The 24,819-nt window shown below is 54.7% G+C and overlaps 2 protein-coding genes across 3 annotated transcripts in view; one reads left to right on the top strand and one right to left on the bottom strand.

The window, feature by feature from the left end:
- The window catches only part of PAPPA2 (pappalysin 2), a 169,733-nt gene extending 159,800 nt beyond the window's left edge, over positions 1-9,933 (top strand). Inside the window, exons 21-22 of the mRNA XM_016154370.2 lie at positions 7,054-7,152; positions 9,301-9,933. Coding sequence (XP_016009856.2) covers positions 7,054-7,152; positions 9,301-9,375 — 174 coding nt within the window. The 3' untranslated portion in view covers positions 9,376-9,933. The remainder of the gene's footprint in view (positions 1-7,053; positions 7,153-9,300) is intronic.
- Positions 9,934-21,382: 11,449 nt separating this feature from the next.
- The window catches only part of ASTN1 (astrotactin 1), a 244,898-nt gene continuing 241,461 nt past the window's right edge, over positions 21,383-24,819 (bottom strand). For both annotated transcript variants that reach the window (XM_016154373.2, XM_016154374.2), the window contains exon 23: positions 21,383-23,944. In XM_016154373.2, the coding sequence (XP_016009859.1) occupies positions 23,707-23,944 (238 nt within the window). In that variant the 3' untranslated portion in view covers positions 21,383-23,706. The remainder of the gene's footprint in view (positions 23,945-24,819) is intronic.

Raw genomic sequence — 24,819 nt, 5'->3', positions numbered from 1 at the left:
CAGGCCTTTCCCACTCTGTGTTTGTAGGTTCCAGACCCGTTTCCCTTGTCGCCTGACTCAGGTGGGCGCCTCTGCGGTGAAAATAGATGGGACGGGCGGGCGGCTCGTGGGGACGGGGGCCTCCGTGGCTGTGACGCCAAAGTGCTGAAGTTTGTCTCACCAGAGTCTCTGTGGAGGGAGCTCAGACACCGACCCACACTGTGAAAGCAAAGGTCATGTTTCTGACACCTTCACAAAACGAGGCTTCATCGCATCCTTGCTGTGGGCAGGCACCATGCTGAGCATTTCTCCTCTGTTTGCTCATTTCTTCCCGGCACCACCCTACCAGGTGGGTGTTCTCCTCATTCGCAGACGAGGACGCTGCTGCTTAGAGAAGGAAGCCGGTAGCCCGCTCTGTCTCGTGGTTAGTGAGGGGCAGAGCTGGGATCGGGGCGTAGGCGCCTGTAACGCCACACCCCCCGCCCTGGGTCACGTGCCGTGCGGCCCTGCTCGTTTTCCTGGGTGGAAGCTATTAAGCTCTGGGTACCTCGAAGCAGATGAAAATATTGTGGGTGAACGAAGTCATTCGATCTTATTTTGTTTGTTGGCTTTTCTTTTCCGTCTCAATTTATCCTCGCTATTTCTCTCAGAAGAGATTCGGTTTTGCACTACTTGGTAAGGTCTAGCCCGAGACCGTGCTTTGGTTTGGGTGTCGGATGAGATAAGCTGGTTATAACCAGGCTTCTCTTTCAGACCCCATAAAGGGACACATTTGGTTCTCTTTGTTTGAGGGTCTGGTGGCTTACACAGGCAGAGGCTTGAAGCCCTGCACAGAAACCGTATGACCTCCCATGGACCAGTAAAGCACAGCAGACCCCAAGTCCCAGATCCTCTCTTGGAACCACCAAACAAGGCTGCTTCCTTCTGCCCATCCAACAAGATACATCATTATTGCCTTTCAGCTGCATCTCGCTCATCAGTTGTTTGTAGAGTAGACCCTCGGCCTTTGAGGAGGTGCTCTTTGCAGGCTCAGCTGTTAGCTGGTAACTCAACAGGTCCCTAATGTCTTCGCGACCGGTGACTTTGCCAAGGCTCGGGATTGAATCATGTAGACTTCAGGGCTGGCAGGCAGGAGCAATCTCTTGGTTTCAGGTGAGTCAGTCTACCTATGCAGCATCACCATATGACTACGCCATTGCTTATCAGTCTTCACAAAGGTAGTCCTATTAAAATACTAAGAGAGTCACTTAAAGAGCCAAGACCTCAGCTTCCATTCTCAGGCAGCTATTAAAACCCAGCCACCTGATTAAAGACATTTACAAACATTCCTGGGACAGCTATGGGTTTAGCGCCTTCTTGGTCTGCTCTGGTTTGTAGCTTCTTTTTGCTTTTGGCCCCTGGTGATTTCCTTTCTTTTTTCATTATCTCAGCTGTCGAATTGGGAGGATGTTGTTAAATTCGATCCAACATTTTTGGATTATTTAGAGAAGGAGAACTTTTAGATGGCGTATTCTATCTCTCCTCACTTAGAAATGAATTTATACCAATACTACACCTAGTAGGATATTGAAATATAGATAGAAAATCTCTTTTAACTCTGAAGCCTGTCTATTGTGTCTACGTTTATACTAAGAAAAGAAAAAGAAAAGGATTACACGCCCGTAATAGCTAAACCCGTGTCTAAGTTATGTGATTCTTATAAAGCAGCGTGCCTGGTAAATTATCGGGAGCAGGAGAATGAAGAGGAAGTACCTGGCCCTTGTATTCTAAGGAAATGCAGTTAGCCGCCATCATGTCCGTGGGTTGGTTGGCTGGCTGGTTGGTTGAGAACCTGTTGTGCATCCGACACTGAACTAGTCTCTGGGACTAAAAAGATATTTAGACTCTGAGCCCTTGATTCTTCATCCAGAGCGTTAAGTCCTGTAATTTGCATCTGAGGATAAAATGTACCATAGGAGAGCTCTCTGGGTCCAGAAAGCTGGATAAGATTTTCCAGAGGAGGCTGTATCTAAGAAATTCTTGCTGCTCAATCCATCCCAGGGTATCTATCTGTCTATTTTAACTTTACCTTTTCCAAGAAGATTGTCACAAACCCACAAAGGGTGAACACTGGAGGAGTGGAAAGGCTTCCTTCATTTCATCTTCCCTCAGACGACTGCAGTGAGCAGAAAAACTCCCGGCGTGAGCATTCTGGGGCCAGAAAGAAACGCTTCTGGGTGTCAGGCATCTGTTGATGGGATGGGAGCGGGGAGCTGCTTCCTCAGGGGGAATCAGCCTCTAGGGAAAGATGGGCCGACCAAGCCCCAGGACGAGAAGGAGCTGAAGTGTCAGGAAGCTCGTTTAGGATCAACTCTGACCCACAACCGAGAAAACGGAGTGAAATTGTGGGGCCCCAGGGAATTGGGATTGTACGTGTCTGACCTTTCCTCCGTTTCTGTGCCGGATCTCTGGGTTGACGTCATCGTTAACGCTCTTACGCCAAAGCCCTTTTTGTAGAGGTGCCAACAGAATTTGCGTTACCCTGTATTCCCAATAAATTAAACGACTAATGAAGTCATCAAATCACACTGGTGTGGTAGCCTAGAAAGAACATCAGGTCAAGAAGCAAGATGTTTGGGCTCCATTCCCAGGACTGCCACTAACTAGCCTTGCAAGCAAGACGTTTCACTTTTTAAGGCTCCATCTCATTGTTAGTAAAATGAGTTTTGTGCTAAATTGGCTTCGAGCCTCCATCGAGCCTTAGAATTTCGTGTATCGGTGGTCTTTAAAAAATATATCAAGTAGCGTTCTGGTCGCCGAGAGTCCCTGACGGGCCCTCAACAGCCGCCCAAGTTTCACTGCCGAGATTCTAAGAGAGTCCTGGCAGCGAAGGCGGGCAGTGTGGACACAGTAGGCAGGTCCACACCACAAAAGGCGAAAAGAATCAGGCCAGAGGGCATCACTGAGCCCTGGAAAAGGGGCTTCCTCTGGGCCTGGTGCAGCCTCACCAGTGTGAAGACACGGGTGTGGGTCTGGTTTGTCATTCACGTAGCTGGAGGGTTTCGATGGGAAATGATATGGGAGGAAGGAAATGTGTTAGGCGATAGGCAAACACCTGATTACGCCTTCTTCTGGCCTAAAACCATCCTCAAGATGATAAATCAGGACCCTGGCCTGCCCCTTGCCTCTGGGGATATGGTCACCTCTGGCTGAGATCCCAGCCTAGTGTAAGCTGTAGAAGAAGAACATTCTTCGTCTAATGCAAGTACTAGAGGTATCATCAGTCAAAGGTGACGGTGCTCTTCCTGAGGTGGCCCTGTGAGAGGCAGTCCGGGATTGCCCGCCTGTTTGCACCTCCTTCTTCCCTTCTCAGTCATCCTAGACCCCTCCACACGGGCTAGATGGAGCAGGGCCAGCCCCTGAAAGCTCACGCTCATCCCCTACCCCCCAAATCTGGGCGAGGTGCTTCCTTCCTGTCCACCTCTCTGTGCTAGCTCTCATCACGCCCAGCGAGCTTCTGGCGCCTTCTCTCTCGAGGGCCGGAGCCACGATTTACTTATTTATTTACATTTCCCCGTAGCAATGCCTGGCTCACGTGGGCATGGGGTAAAGAGTGTTGACTGAATGAATGACTGACTGAATGAATGAATAACTGCATCCAGACAACAGACAGGGCCACCGTCTCTGTGGCTAACGACCTTGAACAGGAAATATCACCAGGTGATAGACCATAATGAAGAATTTACCTTTGCTTTTGAGAAGCTTCCAGAGCAGCGCAGGATAGAGGGACAGCCCTTCCTCCTTGTTTTGAGTCACTTACACGCAGCCGCTCATCTGGCCACCTTGGCTGCCTGGGACCTCAGGTGTTAGGTTCTCATAGGAACCCCGGTCCCAAACAGGTCGGGGGCCGCTGGCACAGAGAGGCTGGCGAGAAGTGCCTCCCCAAAGCAGCCGAAGTCGGTGTCCTCAAGCTCACACGTCACAAGAGAGTAACCCAGGCTTTCCCTCAGATGTAGCTACTTACTTGAAGTATAATTCTAAGAAGCTTGACTCCGGCTTAGAGGTTAATCGCACATGGGGGTGTGTGTGTGTGTGTGTACGTGTGTACTTGTAAGTATAAATGAAGTGTTCATGTTGGTGACTTTGTATTCTGTGAGTTATTAGAAGGAAAGCAAATAGGCATTTCGTAAAGGATTTTGTTTTTCTTTTGTCAGAATGGTTAAAAAAATGGATATGGAAAAGTGACTCCTAAACAAATAAGTTTCAGGTATTTGAAAATACTTTGCTTTCTGACGCTACAGGATACACGAGGCAGATGTGTGGGTAGCACGCCCCCCACGGTCACTTCGTACAGAGAAGCCAGGCCCCGTCCCCTCCCTTGGGAAAGTTTCCTGTGGGGCGGCATGGGGCGCCAAATCCAGCACCTTCCGTTGATGGGGATTTCGGTCTCCTAGTCTCCATCCAGTCTTCAAATACTTAATAACCTTTGGATCAATTAGTCATTTTTCCCTTCCTATTTTTTCCAGCGTAACTCCGGACCCAAGCTGTCGAGCTTCCCAGCAGAGCGTTGCCATAGGAGCCTCTGTTTGTTTAGGGTGGGGAAGTTGTTTTTGGCAGGTCGGGGGAGGAGCAATTAATTCTAATAGGTATATAGTAAATTAAATACTTGGAACTATTCAACCTTTTCTCTGTGCTTCTGCTCCTTTTTATAAATTCCCTTTTCTTCCCAGATGACCCTTTAAGAGCAGAAAAGAAGCTGCTTCTAGAAATCATGTCTGAGCTATAACAATAGGAGTCCAGTGGAACCCAGGGGATGTCCCTAGACCAGGGATCCCCAACCCCTGGGCCCTGGACCGGTACTGATCTGTGGCCTGTTAGGAACCAAGCCGCACGGCAGGAGGTGAGCGGTGGGCGAGTGAGCGAAGCTGCTTCTGGATCTGCGGCCGCTCCCCAGCGCTCCCCAGCGCTAGCATCACCGCCTCAGCTCCGCCTCTGATCATCAGGTGTTAGGTTCTCAAAGGAACCCCGGTCCAAACAGGTGGGGGACCTCTGCCCTAGACCATTTCTGCTCTTTTCAAGGTACTTTCCCTGATGTTATTGAAATGAAAAGAAGCCATCTGTGGGGAGCACTTTGGAAAGACAGATTCCCCAGCATCCTTTACTAATCTATTAAAATGTTTAAGTTGTTCTTATGAAGAGGAAGATCTTCTTTCGATCTCCCTTTAATCCTCTGTAATGAAACCATACTTATAAATGTAGGAAAAGTATTTTGGGTGGTTTTATAGGCAATTTCATGAAAAAATAAAGAAGGAACAGATCGAGTTTTGCCAATGAGTCAGTCAGGGCTGGAGGAAAAGAAACAGATGCCGTGACTGATGAGTATGCCCCTGACACTGGACAGAGACGGAGAAAACCCCGAGGCGTGTCGGCAGGTGGCTCCGGTCCTCGGGGGAGGACCGCGGAGCAGCGACAGTGTTCAGTAAGGGTGCTGCTAGCTGCGTCGTGAGTCCCGTTATCTGGCTGCCGGGAGGCCCCAAGGTCTGACCATACAGTTACTCCGAGTTCTCCAGAGCCAGAGTAACTGGCTCCAGTGTCAAAGACAAACGCTCATCTCGGAATCTTTGTCTTTTATCCCAGCGAGGCTGGTGATGAAAACAGAATTCATTTTCGCTTCCTCCTCTCAACTGACATTGTTGTGCAGCTGTGTGACAGCTGTCGAGTCCCACCCCACAAGTAGCAGCGTCTCGGCGATTGGCAAGCTGGTACACATCTGGAGTGATGTTCAGATGACCTCAGGACCCCATAGAATAAACCAAAACACTGAAGTAATATCTTGGATGGGCTCGTTCTGATGTAACTCGATGGCTGAAAATTATTTAATGGCCTTTTTCTTTTCTTTCTTTTCTTTTTTTTTTTTTTTTGAGTTTAGTGATCTCTCTCATCAAAGCACAGCAAAACAGGGAACAGTTCTTCTACTTGACATCTAAGAAGGGCGGGGGAGAGAAAGTGATTTGGTCATGTAAACTGAAAGGTGCCCTCAGAGCTCAGGAGTCTGTGGACTGTCTTGTGGCCCGAAGAGTCTGACCACGAGACGTTTCCTGAGGCCTCGCCGTCGGGCGTCCGCTCAGGATGGGGAACCGCCAGCGTGACTGAGGTGGCGGGCTGGCCGGTGTGGCCCGCAGGACGCTGTGGGACGCTTTCCCTCCAGACGTGGGTCTGGAGAAACAATGCGCTGGGCCGCTGAGCTATTTTTTAACCGCCCGTTGCTATTCTTATCATGCATTCCATTTTGGGGTGAAACAGTCCATTACCTCTGGTTTGGCCCGGGCCCCTTTCCCATGTTGTTTCCTGTTAACTTGCGGTGGTGACAGGAGTCGATGGAAACGGTTCAGCCTTCTCGGCTCTAACCCTGTATCTAGCCGCCGTGCAGAGATGGTGGTACCTGTGGGACCATCTCTGTTCCGGCCCTGGCGTCCCGAATCCTAGGACCACTGTGCTCCTTATAGACATCGTCTGAGTCTTCATGGCACCCTGGGACCACTAGGGCCTCTGAATCCGAGTACCAGGAGGAAGGGCGGAGATATGGTTCTTAACCCGTGAGAAGCAGCAAAAAGTCAGGATGCGTGATTCCGAATCCCAAGGTCTGCCTGGCCATAGCCGCGCGACCCAGGGCAGTTTTTGTCACCTCTGTGCATCTCCATTTCCTCACTGACAGAATAGGACTTCTAAGCCAACCCAGCCTGATGTGTAGGCTTTGCCCTCATGATCAGGATCTAAATCGTGTGACGCTGTTTTGTAAGCTACGTGACATGAGGTCCCATCATGACAAGGAGATGAAACGGTTCGTCAGGGGGGTCACATGACCCATTCGAGACCCCAGAGTGGGCCAGGGGCAGGTGCCACAGGTGAAACCTGACGGTTCCGTAGGCCCGGCGGTCTTGTCTCGCGGCCTTTCAGCTTCCCGAGAGTGCGAGGTCGGCCGCGTCCCGCCCCCTTGTCATCGCCCGGGCTCCGCAGATTACGCCGGGGTTGGGGGGCGCGGGGGAGACGGGGCGGAAGCGGAACGTGGACACTGACCTGCCGCCCCCTTGCCAGCCTTTCCAAGCAGACGGGTGGTGCGACACCATCAACAACCGGGCCTACTGCCACTACGACGGGGGCGACTGCTGCTCCTCCACGCTCTCCTCCAAGAAGGTGAGCGGGGGCTCCGGGCCGGGGGCGGGGCGGGGGGCGGGGCGCAGTGCCGGGAATGAGGGCGCTCCTCGGGCTCACTCCCCTCCGTGGCCTGTGCGCCCCGCGTTTATTCAGCGGTCGAGAAGAGGGAAGTGTGATGAGCAAACCCGGGAGGTTCTAAAGTGATGGGATTAAGGGTAGTGAGAATAGATGCTTAGGAAATACTAATTCTCCGACTGTCAGTCCAGTAACTCCTTCAGAAAAGCCAGCCGTGGCTCCTGAAAGAATCAAGCCTCCTTTACTGTTGGCCAGGAGACATCTCTGTGGGCGGGGAATGGCCTCCACCTCTTGGGGAGGCAGGGTAACCAACAAGGTGATAGCCAATTATTAATCATAATTAAATTAATAATCCTATAAAGCGTATCATAAGCATATGCAGACGTGTGTGGAGCAGCCACTGTAAGCTACCTGGAGCACTCCCTGGACCGTACCCCGAACGGTAGTCCTTTTCCTGGTGGCCTTTTATCCTTATTGCTCTGGATTCTATGAAATTAGCACCCGTGCTTAATAAGCTAAGCCTGGAAAATTCAGCAGGCTGAAATCGCAATAATGTGGATAAAAAACCAAGTGCTCCAAAAATAATTGATGCCAGTTGGCCAATTTGATGAATCAGAAACATGCAAAAGATGGTCTTCCCATCCTTGTACGTACGTGTCTCCACAGCGGAGTCGCGCCTGGCATGATCCCCTCTACGCAGACCCCAGAACTGTGGCTCCTCATAGCTAATACCCCCCGATGTGCCAGGCTCTGTTCTCGCCACCTACGCAAAGTCACTTACGTAATGCAGAGCGCTCGATTCGATTTGGCCCTCTCTTGCTCTAAGAAGCCATAAATCCCAAACCAAAAGAAATAGGTCAAGTGCTTGGGTTGCAGGTCGGAAGTCATGCCAACTAATTCCTGTTCTCATTTGTGGAAAGCAACCGCTCAAAGGTCTCTGCTCAGGAAGGCATGATGACTTAGGGAAAGGGCGAGCACCTCTCTTTCCCATTGCCATCCCGCTCGGCACATCTTGGACTGGTCTCTGATGGATTCCGCTGGCTGGCCGGCACCCGAGAACCAGGATGGAAAAGGCACTTTGCTCCCCCTGTTGACTCCTAAATCACATTTTACTTCACATGCGAAAACATGCTGAGCGATTTCCCCCGAAACGACCCCACACTTTCTCCAGCCCAAGCGCCCGATCACCAGGCTCGTCTCTTTGGTGAACCGAGACTGTTGAAAGATGTCTATTTTTATCTCGTTCCATTGTCCATACCCAAAAGACAGACTCTCTGCCACTTTGCCTCATGAGTCCCCAGCGCCCCACTCTCTCCGCAGCCAGCTGTGGACGTCCCAGAAGTATGTCTATGTGTCGTCGGTGGCGGTGCCCACAGCAGGCGGCAGCTTTTTGTGGGCCACCTCTGCCGTGAGGGAGGGATAATTAGAAGGCGGGAGCGCAGTCCAGCCACGAACAGTGGGTAGAGAGATGCGTTGCCTCCCCGAGCCAAAGCGTGTCCTTGGTTTGAGAAGGGCGAAACCTCATGCTTGTGCGGACGGTGGACAATCCTACAGCCCGCAAACACCGGGGAGCAGGGGCCACGGAGTTGGGCCGCGGAGCTTTGGTTTTCTAAACAGTGTGCTGTGACCTTTAGTTAAGTCACCCCACCTCTCTTGGGCTTTCTATAAAAAGAAAATGCTAACAGTTGTCTCGCTCACTTTCCAGGGGTTTCGTGACAATAACAATAGCAGCAAAACCATAAACAGCAATAGTTTTAGACATCGGTGGTACTATTAAAAGAAGGAGTAACGGGAGTTATCGGTGCCTAGAAATGCGTTTTTTTTTTTTTTTGTACGCATCAGCTTATTGAAATCACAGATTCTCCACTGGGTAGTACTCCTCGTCCTCTTCACCTTATATATGAAGAACAGGAAGCATGGAAGGTCGACCTTGCCTCAGGCGACGTGGCCTGCGGGGGAGAGGACCGAGCGTTCCTTCCAGGGCCGTGATATTAACACGGAGTCCTGCTCTTCCTCCAGGGCCCAGGGCGAACAGCGAAACCTGGTGGGAAAGGGAGACGCTCGGCACAAAACCGGGTCACTGCATCTTTTCTTTGATCCCCCCCCACCCAGGTCATCCCATTCGCTGCTGACTGCGACTCAGAGGAGTGCACCTGCCGAGACCCCAAGGCCGAAGAAAATCAGTAACCGTGGGATCAAGCCCCTCAGGCCTCCGCAGAAGGAAAGAGAGGCAAAGGAAGAAGAAAGCTCACGAAATACAGGAAGGAGGACGCGCACGACGGGGCTCCGGAGGAGCGCAGGAGGGTGTCTCTCGGTGCCGACTGCTGCGACCGGTAGCTAAAGCGGGGCCGCGTCATGGGTGCAGGTGTCCTCAAAGAGGCGGTCGGTTCAAAGCAGGAGGGACACACGGGGGTACGAGGACCCTCCCTCTTCATCTATATTCTGTCCAACCCCGTCCTCGACTCCTGCCCTGCTCCGCACCCCGCACCCCGCCGCCTCGTCAGCCCTGCCCGACTCGTAAGCCGATACCAAAACGCCCAACGAGAAGTAGCCAGGGACAGTCTCTCCGTACCCATGGTAGATGCATTGTCACCTTTCAGGGCGCGTCCACTCCACGCTGGCTCTCCCCCGTCTTTCGTGTAGCCTCCTTTAGTGATGATGCGGTTAGTTATTCTTTATAAGTATTTAAACATAATTATACAAATATATATATTTTTGCTGTCTACTAAGCTAAAAATTATCCGTTGTTCCACACGTGCTGCTGTGAAGTTCACGTCCAAAATGAATGCTGGGGGTTTGAGGATGGAGAGGCGAGTCCTGCGATCTTTCTGGGATGGGGATTGGCAGGTCGCGAGAGGTCGAATGGAGTTCTTGATGTGAGCACGTCAGCGAATCTTCCAGCGCGCTGGGAGCTGGGCCCGCTTTGAGGAGATGGGGGGTCGGAATGGTGACTCTCGGAGGCATGGAAAGTCGGGTGGGAGTATCCATCGCTGATGCGTCTGGGAGGACGGGACTGTGGCTCCTGAGCGTCCATCCAAAAGAATGCGTTAGCTTCTCCTCGCTTCTCGGAAGTCAGAGCTGGGGGCGGTGAGACCCAGGGTTTCCCACACATCCATCTGTGCCGCTTCGAGGGTGGCGCTCAGCCAGCCCGCCAGTCAACACGTTCAGATGAGGGCGCATTCTCTCATGGCCAGAGTCACAGCGACTCGCACGTCTCTCACCCTTGGCCTGTGGTCTCGCCCCTTCTCAGTCCCCAAGCCCGGCCATCGTTCACGGTCGCGTGGCCAGTCGTTGATTTTTCTGGGGGAGAAAACCTGGGGGGCCGGCGGGAGGAGACGGAGGAGCAGAGGCGGAGGCGCCCAGGGAAGCCGCCGGGAGGGGTGGGGCCGGGGGCGCGGCGGACCCAGGGTGGGCGGCCGGAATGCCTCGAGGAGACCGGGCCTCGTTCCAAGCCTCCAAAGCAGACCAGAGGTATCCTCGAATAACACGGAACCCGAGGCAAGTTCCGTGCACATGCAGTGCGTCGAATCCGTGACCCAGAGATGTGGATCAGAGCAGGCGCCGGGAACCGTGGAGCAAGGGCGCCACCCTGTGGGCAGAGAGGAGAATTTCCACAGCGTAGGGGCCGTCTCGTTCTGCTTTCCTGCTCCGTAGCTGGGCCGCGCGGACCTGGCCGCACCAGCCTGCCTCTGGCCACAGCCCACGCTTACTGGCTTTTTTTGGCATGAGGTCTGTTGTAGTTACGTGTCTTGGTAACAAGTTCTCGATTAGGCCTTGGAGAAAGAGTAAGGAGCTGATTTCTTGTTCGGCACCCCAGTTCATCATCTCTGGAAGGGCTTGACGCGCCCTCCCCGCCCCCCCCCCCCCCGAAGCTGCTGCTCCAACGGAAGCCAAGATCAGGCAGGAGTGAGGGTGCAGCCTCGGCCGCCCTTGGTGGCCGCCTTCGGTGCCGGTCACCCGTTTTCTGTTCTCGATCAGCACCGAAGCAATGGCTCTGCAAAGAGGAAGAGGAAAGGCGACCCGCCATTGTCTTGAGCCAGACTTCATGTAGGAAAGAATATTCTGGAATGGAACGAAAAGGACCGGGGGTGTGAAGTGAGGGCGGCAAGGTCACGGGGGGAGGGGAGGAGCAGCTGGTCCGTCCAAACAGCTCTCGCCCTCTCCGTTTGCAGCTGTGAAGGACACGGCCGGCTAGACACGGCTCACTGTCTGGCTTCGCAGTTGCCGCCTCCAAGAAGAGAATAAATGCTGATTTCTGGGATTCTGGCAGGCTTCCGTCTGGAAAAGTTTAGATTCTCCATTTTTAAAATAAGCCGTAAACTCGTTTTCTTGGGGAGAGTCTCCAAATTCCTGGAAGGGTTTCGAGCCTTGCGTAGGGACCCTGCCTTGCCGGTGGCGGAGGCGATGGCCAAGGCGCCCGGGCCTTGCTCGGCTAAGGAAGCCGCAGCTGGCCCGCCGGGGCGTGGAGCCCGTGGCCCGGGCTGGTGCGCCTCTGTGCCCATGCTCTCCGCGGGCGCCACGTGGGAGCGACTCTCTCTCCTGCTTCCTTTAAAGATGCTTCACTCTCTGTCCGCGACACCTACCATTCACCGCCGCCCTGGGAAGGTGGGCGACAGTTTCTGTGGTGTGTGGCAAGCCCCAGGCCTGCAGGCTGCCGGCCTTAGTCAGCTCCGGCCAGCCACAGGCGCCAGGCCCCTTCAGCCCTCCCCCGGGACCTGCGTTGTGAGACTCTCGGGTCACCCATGAAGCCACGCGGCTGGCCGTCAGCTCACGCTGCGGCGCTCGCCCAGTCATGGGGCGGAGGGGGCCCATCCCGAGGCTCTTCCGTCTGCTTCCTCGTTCCAGAACCACTTCTCTGCTTCCTCTTTTCCCTAGTAGCGCGGGGCTCTGGCGCCCAGGTTGCCCAAGGCTAGTGGGCTCTTGACGACTAGCGTGACAGGCTCCCACCAGAGACAGGAGAGGTCGGAGTGTGCAGAACGAGCTGCCGGCGACCGTGCACGGGGAAGGAAAGAGCCGTCCGCTCCTCCCCCTCCTCTCCCTCCATCGCGAGGCGCTCTGCTCCGCGAGATGGGTCCCCAGCCTTCAGTTAGCACCCCAGGGCTCGGCGGGAACAGCGGAAGGGACCCACCTGCTGTACTGCGTCCTGAACAGCTACCGCCAGCTATTTCGTAAGACTGTACGATGTTCATTAAGAAATCAGCACGCGAGCCGCGAGGCGTCCCGGCTGTCTTATTTTCTGTTTAAATCACCCCGTCACTTCCCCGCTGCCTGCCGCATTTGTGCCCGGCGCAGACAGCCGCGATCGGTCGATCGTCCCTGTCGGTCACTTAGGTCCTATTCATTAAGTTAATGGTGTGTGTAAGGAAGATAAACGTGGACGTTTGTCAGAAGAGTGACACTTAACAAAAGCAGAAGACACGGAAGGAAGTGTGTCGTACGCTGTGAAAATAAAGCGCAAGGATCATTGACGGTTCAGGGGAAGTAAGCGTCGCCCCCGGGTGCCAAAGGCAGGTCCCATTCGAAGGGCGGTCCGAGAAGGACGCATGTGGTCTTGATAGGCAGACTCGAGAAAGAGCGAGAGGGGAGTCCCGGCGAAGTGAAGAAAGGGGTTAACGACCTGCAGCCGGGAGCTAGGAGAGCCCGGGTGACGCGGGGCTCCCAGCCGGGGCTTCCGGCTGCGCCAGAAGGCAGGCCTCAGCGAGCATGTGCCGCGCGCTCGGCAGACGCCGCCTTGCGCGGTCCTCGCCCGCACCCGCGGCACCCGTGTTCCCATTTCATAGACGAGGCCGAGAGCCAGTCGGGTGCAGAACGTTTCTTAAGGTCACACGACTGGACTTAGGTTCGTGCCTGGTTCTGTGGAGATGCCGAGGTGTAAGAAGGAAAAGGAAAATGGGAGTTAGCAGGATGCGCAAAGGGGAGAGGTGGAGAGCAACGTCCAAGACGATGTGTCCGTGTTGAGCTCACGCACCCATCAAGGTCGTCGCTGACCGAACAGGCAGCCAGGGGGAGTGAGATTTTGGAGAAAGACCATGTGTTTGCTTTCTCGATAAAATCGGTTCGAAGGCCGGTTAGATAATCGTGGGGCATTTCGTGTAAAGCAGTGTCTGGCCCCCCGGCAGAGGCGTTCGTAACTGGGGACAGTTCGCCAAGGTCTCTGGCCACGGCAGGCGCTGCCTGGCCGCCCGAGGGATGGGGGGTTTTCTAAGCATGCCTGGGGGCCTCTGGGGACAGAGAGCTGAGAACGTGAGCTTGGAACTCGGAAGGGGGGTTTCGACTAGAAATTAATATTTGAGAGTAAAAAGCGTATTACCTGACACTTTCCCTGGTTTACAAAAGCTTTCTTAGGCTTTATTGCTGCCCGTGGGTTTGACGGAGCAGGAGCAGGGTTTTCCTTCGGATTTGTCGTCTTTACAGATGGAGAAACAGGGAGTCAGAGAGGTTCCTGAAGGATTTACGTTCACACAGCTAAGTGCAGGCTCGGCTCGGAGTCCCGGTTTTCTCGCCCAGAGTGTCACGCGGGACACGCTGCCCCCTGTGGGGTGCTCCGCCCGCTGGGCCCCGCGCGGACCCGGACCCGGTCGAAACGCGGACGTGGGACGTCATCTTACCCGTCCGTGGTGCGAGGTGCTTGCTGGTTTCCTCGTGGCCTCCTTGGTAACCGGTGGTAGGAAAGCCGAGGAGACCCCGTGGAGCGCCCTCCCACGGCCCGCCCCCCGTGCCAGGCCCCGAGTGTGAGCAGACGCCCCAGCACATGCCAGGGTGGCCAGCTGGCCCGAGACACCTGGCCAGGTTGCCTTTCCCCTAATGGCTTCCCCAGGGACAGTCCTGGAGAGAGACTTTGGAGCTCTGGTTTGCATTGACTGACAAACTTAAATGACAGGGTGAGTCACCTGTGAGCTGGCAGACTCGCGACCCCTAGATTCAGGCCGACCAGATGACGAGGGGCTCAGGCTGGGGCGGAGGGTAGACAGAAGGTTTTCCACGTGTAAAGAGCTTCGGGGCATCTCTGGAGCCAGCTTTGGGTCATCTCTTTTTAATGTCACCCCAGGAAGACCCCTGATTCTGGACCCTTTGCATTTTTAGGTTGCCCGGTGGTTGGCTCAGAGATAAAAGGGGGCGGGGGTGAGAATCTTTTGATCGCATCGTGGTCCGTGCCCACCTGTGCCTTGGGTGTCTGGGTCTGGTACAGGGTAAGGCCAGGTTAGAAAATAATGGTTATTTTCAAGTCTGCTCGTCTGGGCCGGCCTGGGCGTGAGCGCTCGCTCTCGGTCAGAATCCAGTCTGGTGGCCAACGCACCGTGAGGCCCGCGTGATTTTCTGCGTTTAGCTCCTTGCTGGTGATCGCTTTTCCTTGCTTTTCTTAGTTTTGTCAGTTCTCAGGCTCAAAAGGGTCTTGGAAAGACCAAGACATTGACTGTAGCGTTCCCTCCTGTGGGCCGTCCCGCCTAATTGTAGACCAGTCTAGTCTTGAGGAACTCAGCATCTCCCAGGGCTATGCAATCTGTATCCGGGCTTTCTGGTTTTAGTGAAGCAAATAATACCCGCGTAGCTACTAATGTCATTGTCTTATCCGGTGAATATTCATTGAACACTTATGCTTTCTGGAGATGTGCAGGAGGTGAGGGCGAGCGAGCCCAGTGAGTGAGTGTCTGCGGGGTGAGTGAGCCAGCACAGAGGGCAGCAGGGATGGGGTGCAAGAGCACTCGGGGTGTCTGTGGAACAGCACCGAGGCCGGTGTGGCTGGAGCAGAGCGGGGGAGGCAGGTGACTGCAGAGGCGGACGGGGGCCGGGAGGCGCACGGAGGGCCTTCGTGGCCGCGGCGATGGCTCCGGCCCTTACTCGGAGGGAAGGCATTTCCTGCTCCGGTTTCCCGCGGCCTGCGTGTGACCCATCGCACCCCCGTAACTCACACCCATCGTTCTACGTCCCGCTCGCTCTGTCCTCACCCCGGCACAGGCCGCCGTCGCCTCCTCCTTAGGCCTTGGTCACCTGGCCACGCAAGGTCGCTTCTCCTACCTCTCGCCCCCAACCCACCAGCACACGGAGCCCACATCATTCCTCCGAAGAGCACAGCTGTCGTCAAGCCACCCATGACTCGGGGAGGCGAGTTCTCCGACCCCGCATGTCCTGAGCCAGACCAGTGCCAGCGCAGGCAACCCGACCGGCCCGTCTTCTCCCTCGCCCCCCGAGGGCCCCTCCCTGGCCTGCGAGCCTCCTGCCGCTACTCCTGCCCTCCCTCCGTGTCCACGCGCCCGGCCCGCTCGCTTCCTTAGTCCCTCCTCACACTGCCACTCTCGCGAGGCTGCTCTGCGCCCCTCCATCCGATGAGTGTTCCTGCGCCCCGACCCCTTACTGTTCCCTCCTTGGATGATCAGTCTGCTTGGCCGATGTTTGCTTAGCTGTGTTCTCGTCTTCTCCCTCTACCCAACCACGAACTCTTAGAAAGCAGGTGAAACTCAGGGCTCCACTAGGACATTTGCTGCCTTTCGTGAGAAGCAGGAAAAAGCCCCCTTCACCCGCGTGAGGGCAAACGCGTCAGGGACCACGGCTTGCAAACCGCAGCACGGGCTGGATTGCTGGCCACAGACGCCCCTTGGACCAGGCGGCCGCGGGCAGGACACAGCTTCACGCCCCTACGTGGTGCCCTGGGACCGTGACCTTACTTGGTTTGGGATCTCTGGCCCTGCCTTGCACAGTGCCCGCCCGGAGAAAATGTTGAAACTGGCTGAATTAATTCCCAGCCCAGATTTTTATGGATGTGAAACCCGAAAGAAGAGAAGATGCCGTGTTCGGGCTCCGGGATGGGTGGGTGGACTGGTGGACACTCGAGCTTGATGCTTTGACTGGTTCTTAACGACAGTCCTCAGCGTGACTGTGACACAGGCCCAGCGTAGGGCTGTGGGTCGTGAGTGCGTCGTGTCGAAATGACTGATTTTCGGGTTGACCATTGGCTTGAGGGTCTGTCGATCCGTTTTATGTTGAGGTGTGCGTTAGCCCAGCTAACCGATGTGCACATTTCAGTTTTTGATGTGCATTCGCCGTGGATTGGCAAGAAATAGCAACTGTCGATCAGGGAAGGGAGAGAATCTAAGAGAAATTCTGATCTGCAATTAAGTTGGATGATCCTGAGTAAGTTGCTTAATAGCTTAAGACTCAATTTTACTATCTGTAAAATGTAATAATTCACAACTTAAAGAATTTTGATGCATTTCACTGTGTTGAAAGTGGAGAGTCTACCACTCATGGAGCCGGAATAGAGCAGATGGTGATTGGCTGGCTTTTGAGTTTTCGTGCACGTTCTGGCTTAAATTTTGAGTTATTCTAATGGGCTAGTTAGTCTCTCTCTGTCTCTGTCTCTCTGTCTCTCTGTCTCTCTGTCTCTCTCTCTGTCTCTCTGTCTCTCTCTCTCTCTCTCTCTCTCTCACACACACACACACCCCTCACATGCAATTGTGTTCTCTGAACTTTTGGCTATCTTTTAAATATAATTTTATTTAAAGCCATGCCATGTGCCACTCTAAGGCCCCAGATTAAATAGGAGGCGACCCTGATTCCAAGTATTAAGGGAAGGATTTTTTTTAAGTTTTAGTAAAAAAAAACACACCTATGTCAGCAAGACAGTGTAATTTATCCACAGTTTTAGAGGGTCACGTTAATGCCGGAGCATGTCCCAGGATTCTGCCTGGCTAGCATGCTCATTAATGAACAGTCTGCACCCACCCACATCAGTTTTAGAGGTAGACAGTTTACCTTTGTGACGTAAAGAGGGCTCCAGCAGTGGTTGTGGCTTGGGGACAGTAGCAAGAGACCCTCCAGATATACACGAAGTTCCTGGAGGTACCAAGAGATCCGGGCGTCTCAAGCCCGGCTCTCTGCACGTGCACTGTGGCAGGCACTTGTGTGTTCACGCTGCCTCGTTCCGAGGACAGACTTCGGAACTGAGAGCCAGCGCGGACTTCCAGCTCAGGGAGACGCTGGCAGAGGACGGAGTCTTTGGGGCCCCCTTGTAACGTGGAGAATGAGTTTATATTTGTAGGGTCGCTGTGAGCACTCAGTGGGGTAGCATTAGTCACCCTCGAAAACACGGCATGTGACGTGTCCCCTGTGAGTTCCTCCCGCACAGCGTAGCTGGGGCCCAGCAAACACCTACTGGTAACATTTAGCAACGACCGGATCTTCCTCCTTTGCCAGCGAAGTGCCCACTGCCACCCCGTTAGCATTTCGGACGTACTCCAAGTCTCGCCACTTGTCCCCAGTGTCCGTTCCTGCTATGTCTTAGGGAAGAGTCCCCTCAAAGTTAGCTCGTGCTTGGGGAAGACGGCACAGGATAGGAAAGCGCCGCGTTCGGAGGAGGGCGAGTCCGGCCAGGCCCGGAAGTGAGGGCCAGGTCGGACGCTGGCAATACCCGTGTCCTAGCCTCAAGAAGGAACTCCGGGCCCCCGTGCCCCCGGGCCGCGGGTCAGCGGTTGTCCTGCCCGTGGCGCTGCTGTCCGGTTCTCTGTCACTCTCCTGGCAAGCGCAGACCTCGCCGACCCCCTGGCTTCCTAGCTGCCTCGCCCTCGGGCGTCTGCGTTCTCTCTGACCCCGGCCGCAGCCCCAGCCTGCCTCTGTGGTCCTGTGTCTCCCCGTCTTTCCCGACTCGCCTCATCAGCCCACCGCCACCCGCATTCCCGTTGCTGACACTCGCCACAAAGCTGCCTTCTGCGTGACCAAACTGTGAGGGCCTCACGGTCCCAGGTTCGTGCCCCCTGTGAGACTGTCGCCTCGGAGAAGGGCAGGCAGCAGGCACGGACGAGGTGGACGCTGGCAGAGAAGCGTCTGCCCCTGCTCTGAAGAACACAGGGCTCAGAGTCTGGGGTGGGTCAGGGCGGGGGTGGCTCTTTGTGGAGTTTTCCAGATTTCTCCCGGGAGGCCTCCATTCTGCGGCTGGGGGTGGGAACGCCCACACCTGGGAGACCTGCTTGTCTCGCCCACCCGTCTTCATCCTGGAGCATTCCTGAGAGGCCCCCGCAGCCCTTGCTGGCGGCCTGGCCCCGGGCTCTGCGGGGAGGAATGCAGCTCCTCTCAGACATTCCAGCTGCTGCTCAAACCCAGTGGCACTTCGTTAAATCCTGGGCCACACCCTCTCCTTTGAGTGTTTGCTGGCGTTGCTGTGGCAACCAAATACCCTGTCTTTATGTCCCCCCCCTCCCTGCCCTTCTCCAGTCAGCTCCATCACCAACACCTCTATCATGGCCTCCTCGGATCTCTCCCTCGTTGCCAAGGGACATAGAGGCTACAGAGGGAGGATCAAAACATCTCCCCCTGTCTGGTACCCGAGAGAGACTGTTTGGAAGGCGCGGTTGTCTGAAGTGCGTTAGGACGACTTTCTCAGTCAGGGCTCGGCCGAGGTGTGGGCACAGCAGGTCAGTGGGCGTGGCGGAGTTCCATCCCTGTGCCGGGAGGGTCTGTCTGAGCATGTGACCAGGCTGCAGAGTGGGGATGAGGGTCATGCTTCGACCGGTATAGATTAACGCTCAGTGAGGCCAGATGTGGGTTCCGTTTCTGCGTATGCTGGTGAACTCATGTCACGAGGAGCCTTGGAAACACACAGGCCCAGCCCCCCCCCGCCCCGTCCCCCCAGTTGTACCTTCTCTGAGTGCTGATGGCCGCGGAGGGGTGGGGCAAGCAGCGAGATTGGGACGTGCAAAATGGCTGTGTCTCCTCAGCTTTGCTGCACGCAAGGAAGACCCCTCCCCCTCGCCAGCAAAGCAAAACAACAGACGAAAACGTGTTTGGTCAAACTCTGCTCTTAGTTCAGTTCACTCACCATGTTGACCTTCAACAATAATCATTTTATCATGTTGCGTAATTTCAGCAATTCGCGCCGGGGTTGGCAGGGCGATTCTTCCCTTTCGTGTGACATCGACAGAGGTTGCTGGGTGGTGTGCAGCTGGCAGGGCCACTGGTCTCAAGGTTCCAGGGCGGCTTCGTTCACGCGTCAGGTGCCCCTGAAGGAATGTGGAGGAGTCTGGGCCTAGCTCGTACAGTGGCCAGCGCGCTTACCCGTGGCCTCTCCCGCACGGTGGCCCCAGCGTGGCGGCCCCAGCGTGGCGGCCTCGGATTTTTTCATGCGCTTACTCAAGAGTAAGAGTTTCCAGAGTAGAAGGCGGAAGTCTCAAGGCCTCTTATGACCCGAACTGGGAAATCACAGTGTCACTTTATCAGAATCTATGCGTTAAGACAGTCTGTTGTAAACTTGCCAGGATTCAAGGGCAGAGCCAGTCAAAGACAATTCTAGATGGGAGGGTGTCAGAATCACTGGCCACGTTTTAAAACTGCCACAGTCTTCACCTGCTTTTAATAATAGCTCCTGCTTGCACAAAGACGGGGACTTTGCAAGAGGGCCTACTAAGCTAGCGTGCAGGTGCTCAACACCTGGTTACGGAAGATAAAGGGACTCACATTCTGGTGGCAGTGGAGATGACATCTATTTAAGTTACACTTTAGAGAGAAAAAAAGATTTTGGGTGTTCGGGCCACCCACCACGAAGCATTCCACCATAACCAGCGTCTCCCAAATCCAAGGTAGGAATGTGGCATTTTTCTTAGATGCCCGAAGTATACGTTTCATCACCCTCCACAGCATCGGTCATATTTCTCTTCACATTTGTAGTGATGGGTTTGGTGTCTAACCTTCCCCATAAAAGGCCATGCTCTGTGATGGTGAACAAGCTTATCTTATCCGCCAGTGCACCCTCTGACCGTGGGTAGCATCTGAATTACAGCAGATACGCAATAACTACATCTCATTGGCTAATTATTTGGAGAAGGTGGCGGAGAGAAAATGAGACTCATCGCTACATAGGAATATTTGAAGTTTATAATTTGCTGTGAAATATTTAACATTTTTTCTTCTAGTTAGGATAACAGGCTATAAGGCCTAGGTATTTGAAACCTAAGGTGAACATCTAAACTGTAACAATTCCGCAGTTGTTCCAACTGGATGACTCTGATTATTTCAAGGTACAAGGCCACGCCCACACGCCTGGCATTTACTAACAGCTGCGTTTATTATTTAGTTGATTATTCCATTTCTTTGCAATCATACAATAGTTCTCTTTTGAACAATACTGCTGTTCCCGGCACTGGTCACATTATATTCTTTCTTCCTTCTACAGTAGTGAAGCGTTTGTCTTCACAATCAGTTTTTTAATAGAACATGTGAAAATCAAGAAGTATGGTTAACTGAAAATAACGAATGGACCAAACTCCAAGGAAAACGATTGCACGCTCGGCGAAAGGTCGGATGCTATGACGATGTGTCATGTCCATTCAAGGTGGACACCGGGGTCTCCTGGGAGCCGGAGGGAGCTGGTGGGTGTAAGACCTGTTTGGCAGCCTGAGAACCTGGGGTTTAATACTGGCCCAGAGCCACTGTCCTTTCTAGTCAGGACGGGCTCCTCTGGGTGAGCTTTGGGGAGTGACATTGGGCGCGATCGATGGTGTCTTCTCAGGGCACGAGTCCTCCGGGTCCCGAGACCCTCCCCGGCCCCATTCACTCGGGCCTGGTTTAGAACTCCAAAGTAGGTGGGACCAGCCATAGGAGTGGTGTGTGTGTGTAGTGTGAGTATAGCGTATTGTGTACGTGTAGTGTGTGTATGGTATTATGTAGTATGTGCATAGTGTGTATGTGCAGTATGTGTGCAGACTGCATGCGTAGTGTATGTAGTGTGTATATGTGTAGTATGTAGTGTGTGGTGTATGTGTGTATAATGTATGTGTAGTGTGTATTATGTATGTACGGCGTATACATAGTGTACGTGTAGTGTATGTGGTCTGTATATGTGTAGACTGTGTGTAGTGTGTGTGTGTGCATGCACTGTATGTGCAGTGTGTATTATGTATGCGTAGTGTGTATGTAGTACATGTGTGTGCAGAGTGTATGTGTAGTGTGTGTGTGGTATGCACGTGTGTGCAGGGGGTGTGTTGAGTGTATGTGTACTGTATGTAGTATTGTGTAGTGTGTATCGTGTGTATGTAGTACATGTGTGTGCAGGGGGTGTGTTGTGTGCGTGTGGTATGCACGTCTGTGCAGTGTGTTTGTGTGTGTAGTGTGTGTAGTATTGCGTAGTGTGTACAGTGTGTGTACACAGTGTACGTGTAGTGTGTGTGTAGTATACACGTGTGTGCAGGGGGTGTGTTGTGTGTGTGTGTAGTGTGTGTCTTGTGTGCGTGTGTAGTGTGTGTAGCATTGCGTAGTGTGTGCTGTGTGCAGTGGTGTGGGTGTGTCCGCGTGCACCCACGGGTGCAGTGAGGAGGCCGGAGGGGACGCGGAGGGAGGAGGAGGGTCCTGGGGCGGAGGGACAGAGGAGGAAGGGTAGGGCCGCAGGCCGCAGAGCGGCGATGAGGCGGAGGGGCCTGGGAGGGCCGGGAAGACGGAGGAGGGGGCGACGGTGAGCCCCTGATAAAACAGGGGACAGAAAGGGCGACCGATGCCCCCCCGTCCCCTGTGCCTGTGGACCTGGTTTTCTGTGCAGACTTGGACAGAGGACGGGGCTCGGGAGGGGCCGAGCCGCTCCCACCTCGGCCAGCCCACTGGCAGGTATCCGGCTGCCTAGGGCATCTTCCTCCCCGGTGACGGGGAGACACCAGTCCCCGAGGCATCTCACCTGAGGCCCTGCATTCACCACAGGTGGGACCTAGTTTGCTGCTAGTCTTTGCCCTGGCCGTGGGGGAGTGCCCGAGGCAGGAGGCAGGCCCGTCGCTCCTTCTGGGGGGAGACTTGCAGAGAGAGGGGAGCGCCGTGTGCTCACGGCCTGAGCGCAGGCCTCGCTCGCTCCGGTGGCTGTGGGGACCGGGAGGTGCTCTGGGGGCAGAGTGAGGGTGCATCACGGAGGCGCGGGCAGGGCCCGGGGAGCTCGCAGCTCGCCCGGCCACCCCCTGCCCCGGCAATACTGACAGCAGGGCTGCGGCGGGCAGGGGGGTCATGCCCCTGTGCCCCGGGGCACGGACGGCAGCTGGGGTTCACCCCGTAGTGCAGGCAGACAGTAAGCAAGGCGTTCGGAGCGAGTCGTGCGTCCCCTCTTTGCCTCAGCTTCCTCATCACTGAAACGGAGTTGAGAACAGCACTTCGGGCAGGTGAGAATTCAGTGTCTGGCACACAGTGAGCACGCGAGGGAAGCGGCCTGTCATCTTGACTGTTCAGAAAAGAAATCAGGAGACCTGACAGCCTCTTCCTGACCTCACCCTGGTGTCCCCACATCAGGAGCCCGGTCAAAGGCAGCGCGGCCGGAAGTGCACGCTCGGGCCTCTGAGGTGCGTGGGGATGGCGAGGGCCCATCAGCCTGGCCCCGTGGCCCTGCGGAGCGCTTTCTGAAAGGCCGGGCTTCCCGTTAGCTGCCCCGCTCATGACGCCCGTGAGGACACTTGGGCCCTGGGGCAGAAGCAACAGCCGGCCTTCCCTGCAGTCGGGGGAGCGCGCCCACACGGAGTTTCTGCTGCTCCTGGCAACGAGGCGGGGGGCGAAAGTGAGGCTCATCCAGAGAAATGGTTCGTACGACCAGTAGCATAATTAAATTTAGCAAGGGGGGGGGCGGGGAATGGACGGAAGTTTTTCGTGATGAGTAATAGCTTCGGTTCACTGAAACACTGATGTGGCGGTACTGACCCCTCCTGGCCCAGAGCGGACACCGGACGAGCCTTCTCCGTCCAGGGTGAGCAGTGCAGACCCGAGAGGATCGGGAGCCTGGTGTCGCTGGCGTAGAGCGGGGTCTGCGGGCGCTCAGCCTGGAGGCACAGCAGGGTTTACGGAACAGTAAATTCCACTTCTTTCCCAGACCCTGCACCGCCAGCCACCTTCCAGGTAGACCGCGCCGAAGGTGGCATTTTGCCACCTCTTACAGGCGACAAAAGAGCGAGGAGAGGACAGGGGAGATTAGTCCCAGTCCCGTAACACGGATGAGGAGCCGAAAGCCCAGGAGGCGCGCCGCGGCCCCGAGCAGCGGCTGGGTTCACCTGCGGGTGTGAAGTCGGCATCAGGAAGGCCGTGGGGGCGGGGAGCGGGGGCCCACACAGGGGCCATCTTCTTCTCGTCCTTCTATGTCCCGGCCTGGGCTCCCAGGGTGGGATGCAGCCTGCGGCTGGCCTCACAGCTTTCTGGCCTCGTCTCTGTCTCCACTTGCAATGGACTCAGGAACTCAGGGAGCACAAGGTGCCTTGACCCGTTGGGGCCTGATGGGGAAGGACGACAGAACTCTGAGTGTTTTCATGAAACTCTCGGTGGGGGGAAGGAACGAATCGACCACGAAGCAAGCCCCAACGCAGTCGGCTCAAGAGTGCAGCCGCCGGCCAGCAGGCGCGCGTCCTGGCCGTGCGGACGGAGCCCGGGCCGAGGGCTTCGACAGGGAGCCAGGATCAGTGTCTCCCTGGTGTCCATGGTGCCCGTGGAGGTGTCAATGCTCCATTAAAAAATACTAAAAACCCGCGAACCAGCCCGGACGCCCCCGCCCGGCCCCCACGTCCTTCCGGCGTCGCGGCGCTAGACCTCCTTGCTGTCGCCGTAATCGTTGTAGGGCACGCTCAGGGTCTGCTCCTCGCACGTCTTCCGCAGGTCCTGGCTGAGCTCGGACCAGTCCAGGCCGTAGGGCTTGATCTCGCTGTAGCGGCAGCCCAGGTACTTGAGGGGGCTGCGTCGCAAGCCCACCCTGGGCTCCTGAAGGAGGCCGTGGCACCAGCTGCTGAGGTCCCCAAGCTGGGAAAGGATGAGGCCGGCTTTCCTAGGGATTAAGCACGGGGGTTAGAAAGGAGAGAAAGCGGGAAAGGCGGACGCCGGGCGACGTGGAGCTCCGAGCGGGCAGAGGCCGGCCCGTCTGGCTCACTGTTTTATCATTGGCACTTAGAACTGGGGCCCTCCATAAATATCTGTCAAGAGAGTGAACGAATGAATGAATGAATGAAAAAAATTAATCAACAGGATAGTTATGCAAAGTGGGGCAGGTACCAAGCGAAACAAACAAAATGCGAGAGGAAAAAATAAAGAGAATGTAACTAATATCTTAGTGGTAATATCTGTCCTTTTAGAATGATAGAGTCGGCCGTTTTGAAAGACAAATCAAATCAATTTTCTTCAAAGCCCGTAATCGATCATCATTGAATGACAAGGTGTTCGACTAGTTCCCTTTTCAAGGCTATTTCTGAACCGAGTGGAAGCAACTGAGTGGACAGATATTACCTTATACACGACGTCGTTTTATTTCAGGAAGATACTCCTAAATTTTCTCCTTCCTTCAAAAGAAAGAATTGTTTGGGGAATGTCCCGAACAATGGTCTTTTAGAAAAATTTAAAATTTCTGGTCGCGAGAGGCACACTGAGGCTGGGTGGCCCTCTGGTTTGGTCAGAGGTCGGATGGACAGGATGGTTTTGGGGTGATACTTTCGTTTGGCCCTGTTGTCTGGAGTGCAAAAATCCTTTTAATGCCAGAGGATACAACAGCATTGATTTTCATTTTCTTTCTTTTTTCTCTATTCTCAAATTCTTGCCATATTTTATTTTTCTTCATGAGCTTCTAAATAATTTTGGGGACATATAGGTACCAACATTCTCTGTAAAAAGCCTCTTCACCCTGTCTCTCTCTGTAAATTCCAGAATTTC

The sequence above is a fragment of the Rousettus aegyptiacus genome, unplaced genomic scaffold, assembly GCF_014176215.1.
Source record: "Rousettus aegyptiacus isolate mRouAeg1 unplaced genomic scaffold, mRouAeg1.p scaffold_m13_p_17, whole genome shotgun sequence".
Lineage (NCBI taxonomy): Eukaryota > Metazoa > Chordata > Mammalia > Chiroptera > Pteropodidae > Rousettus > Rousettus aegyptiacus.
Note: the sequence above shows the minus strand (reverse complement) of the source record. Positions and strands in the feature narration are given on the sequence as shown.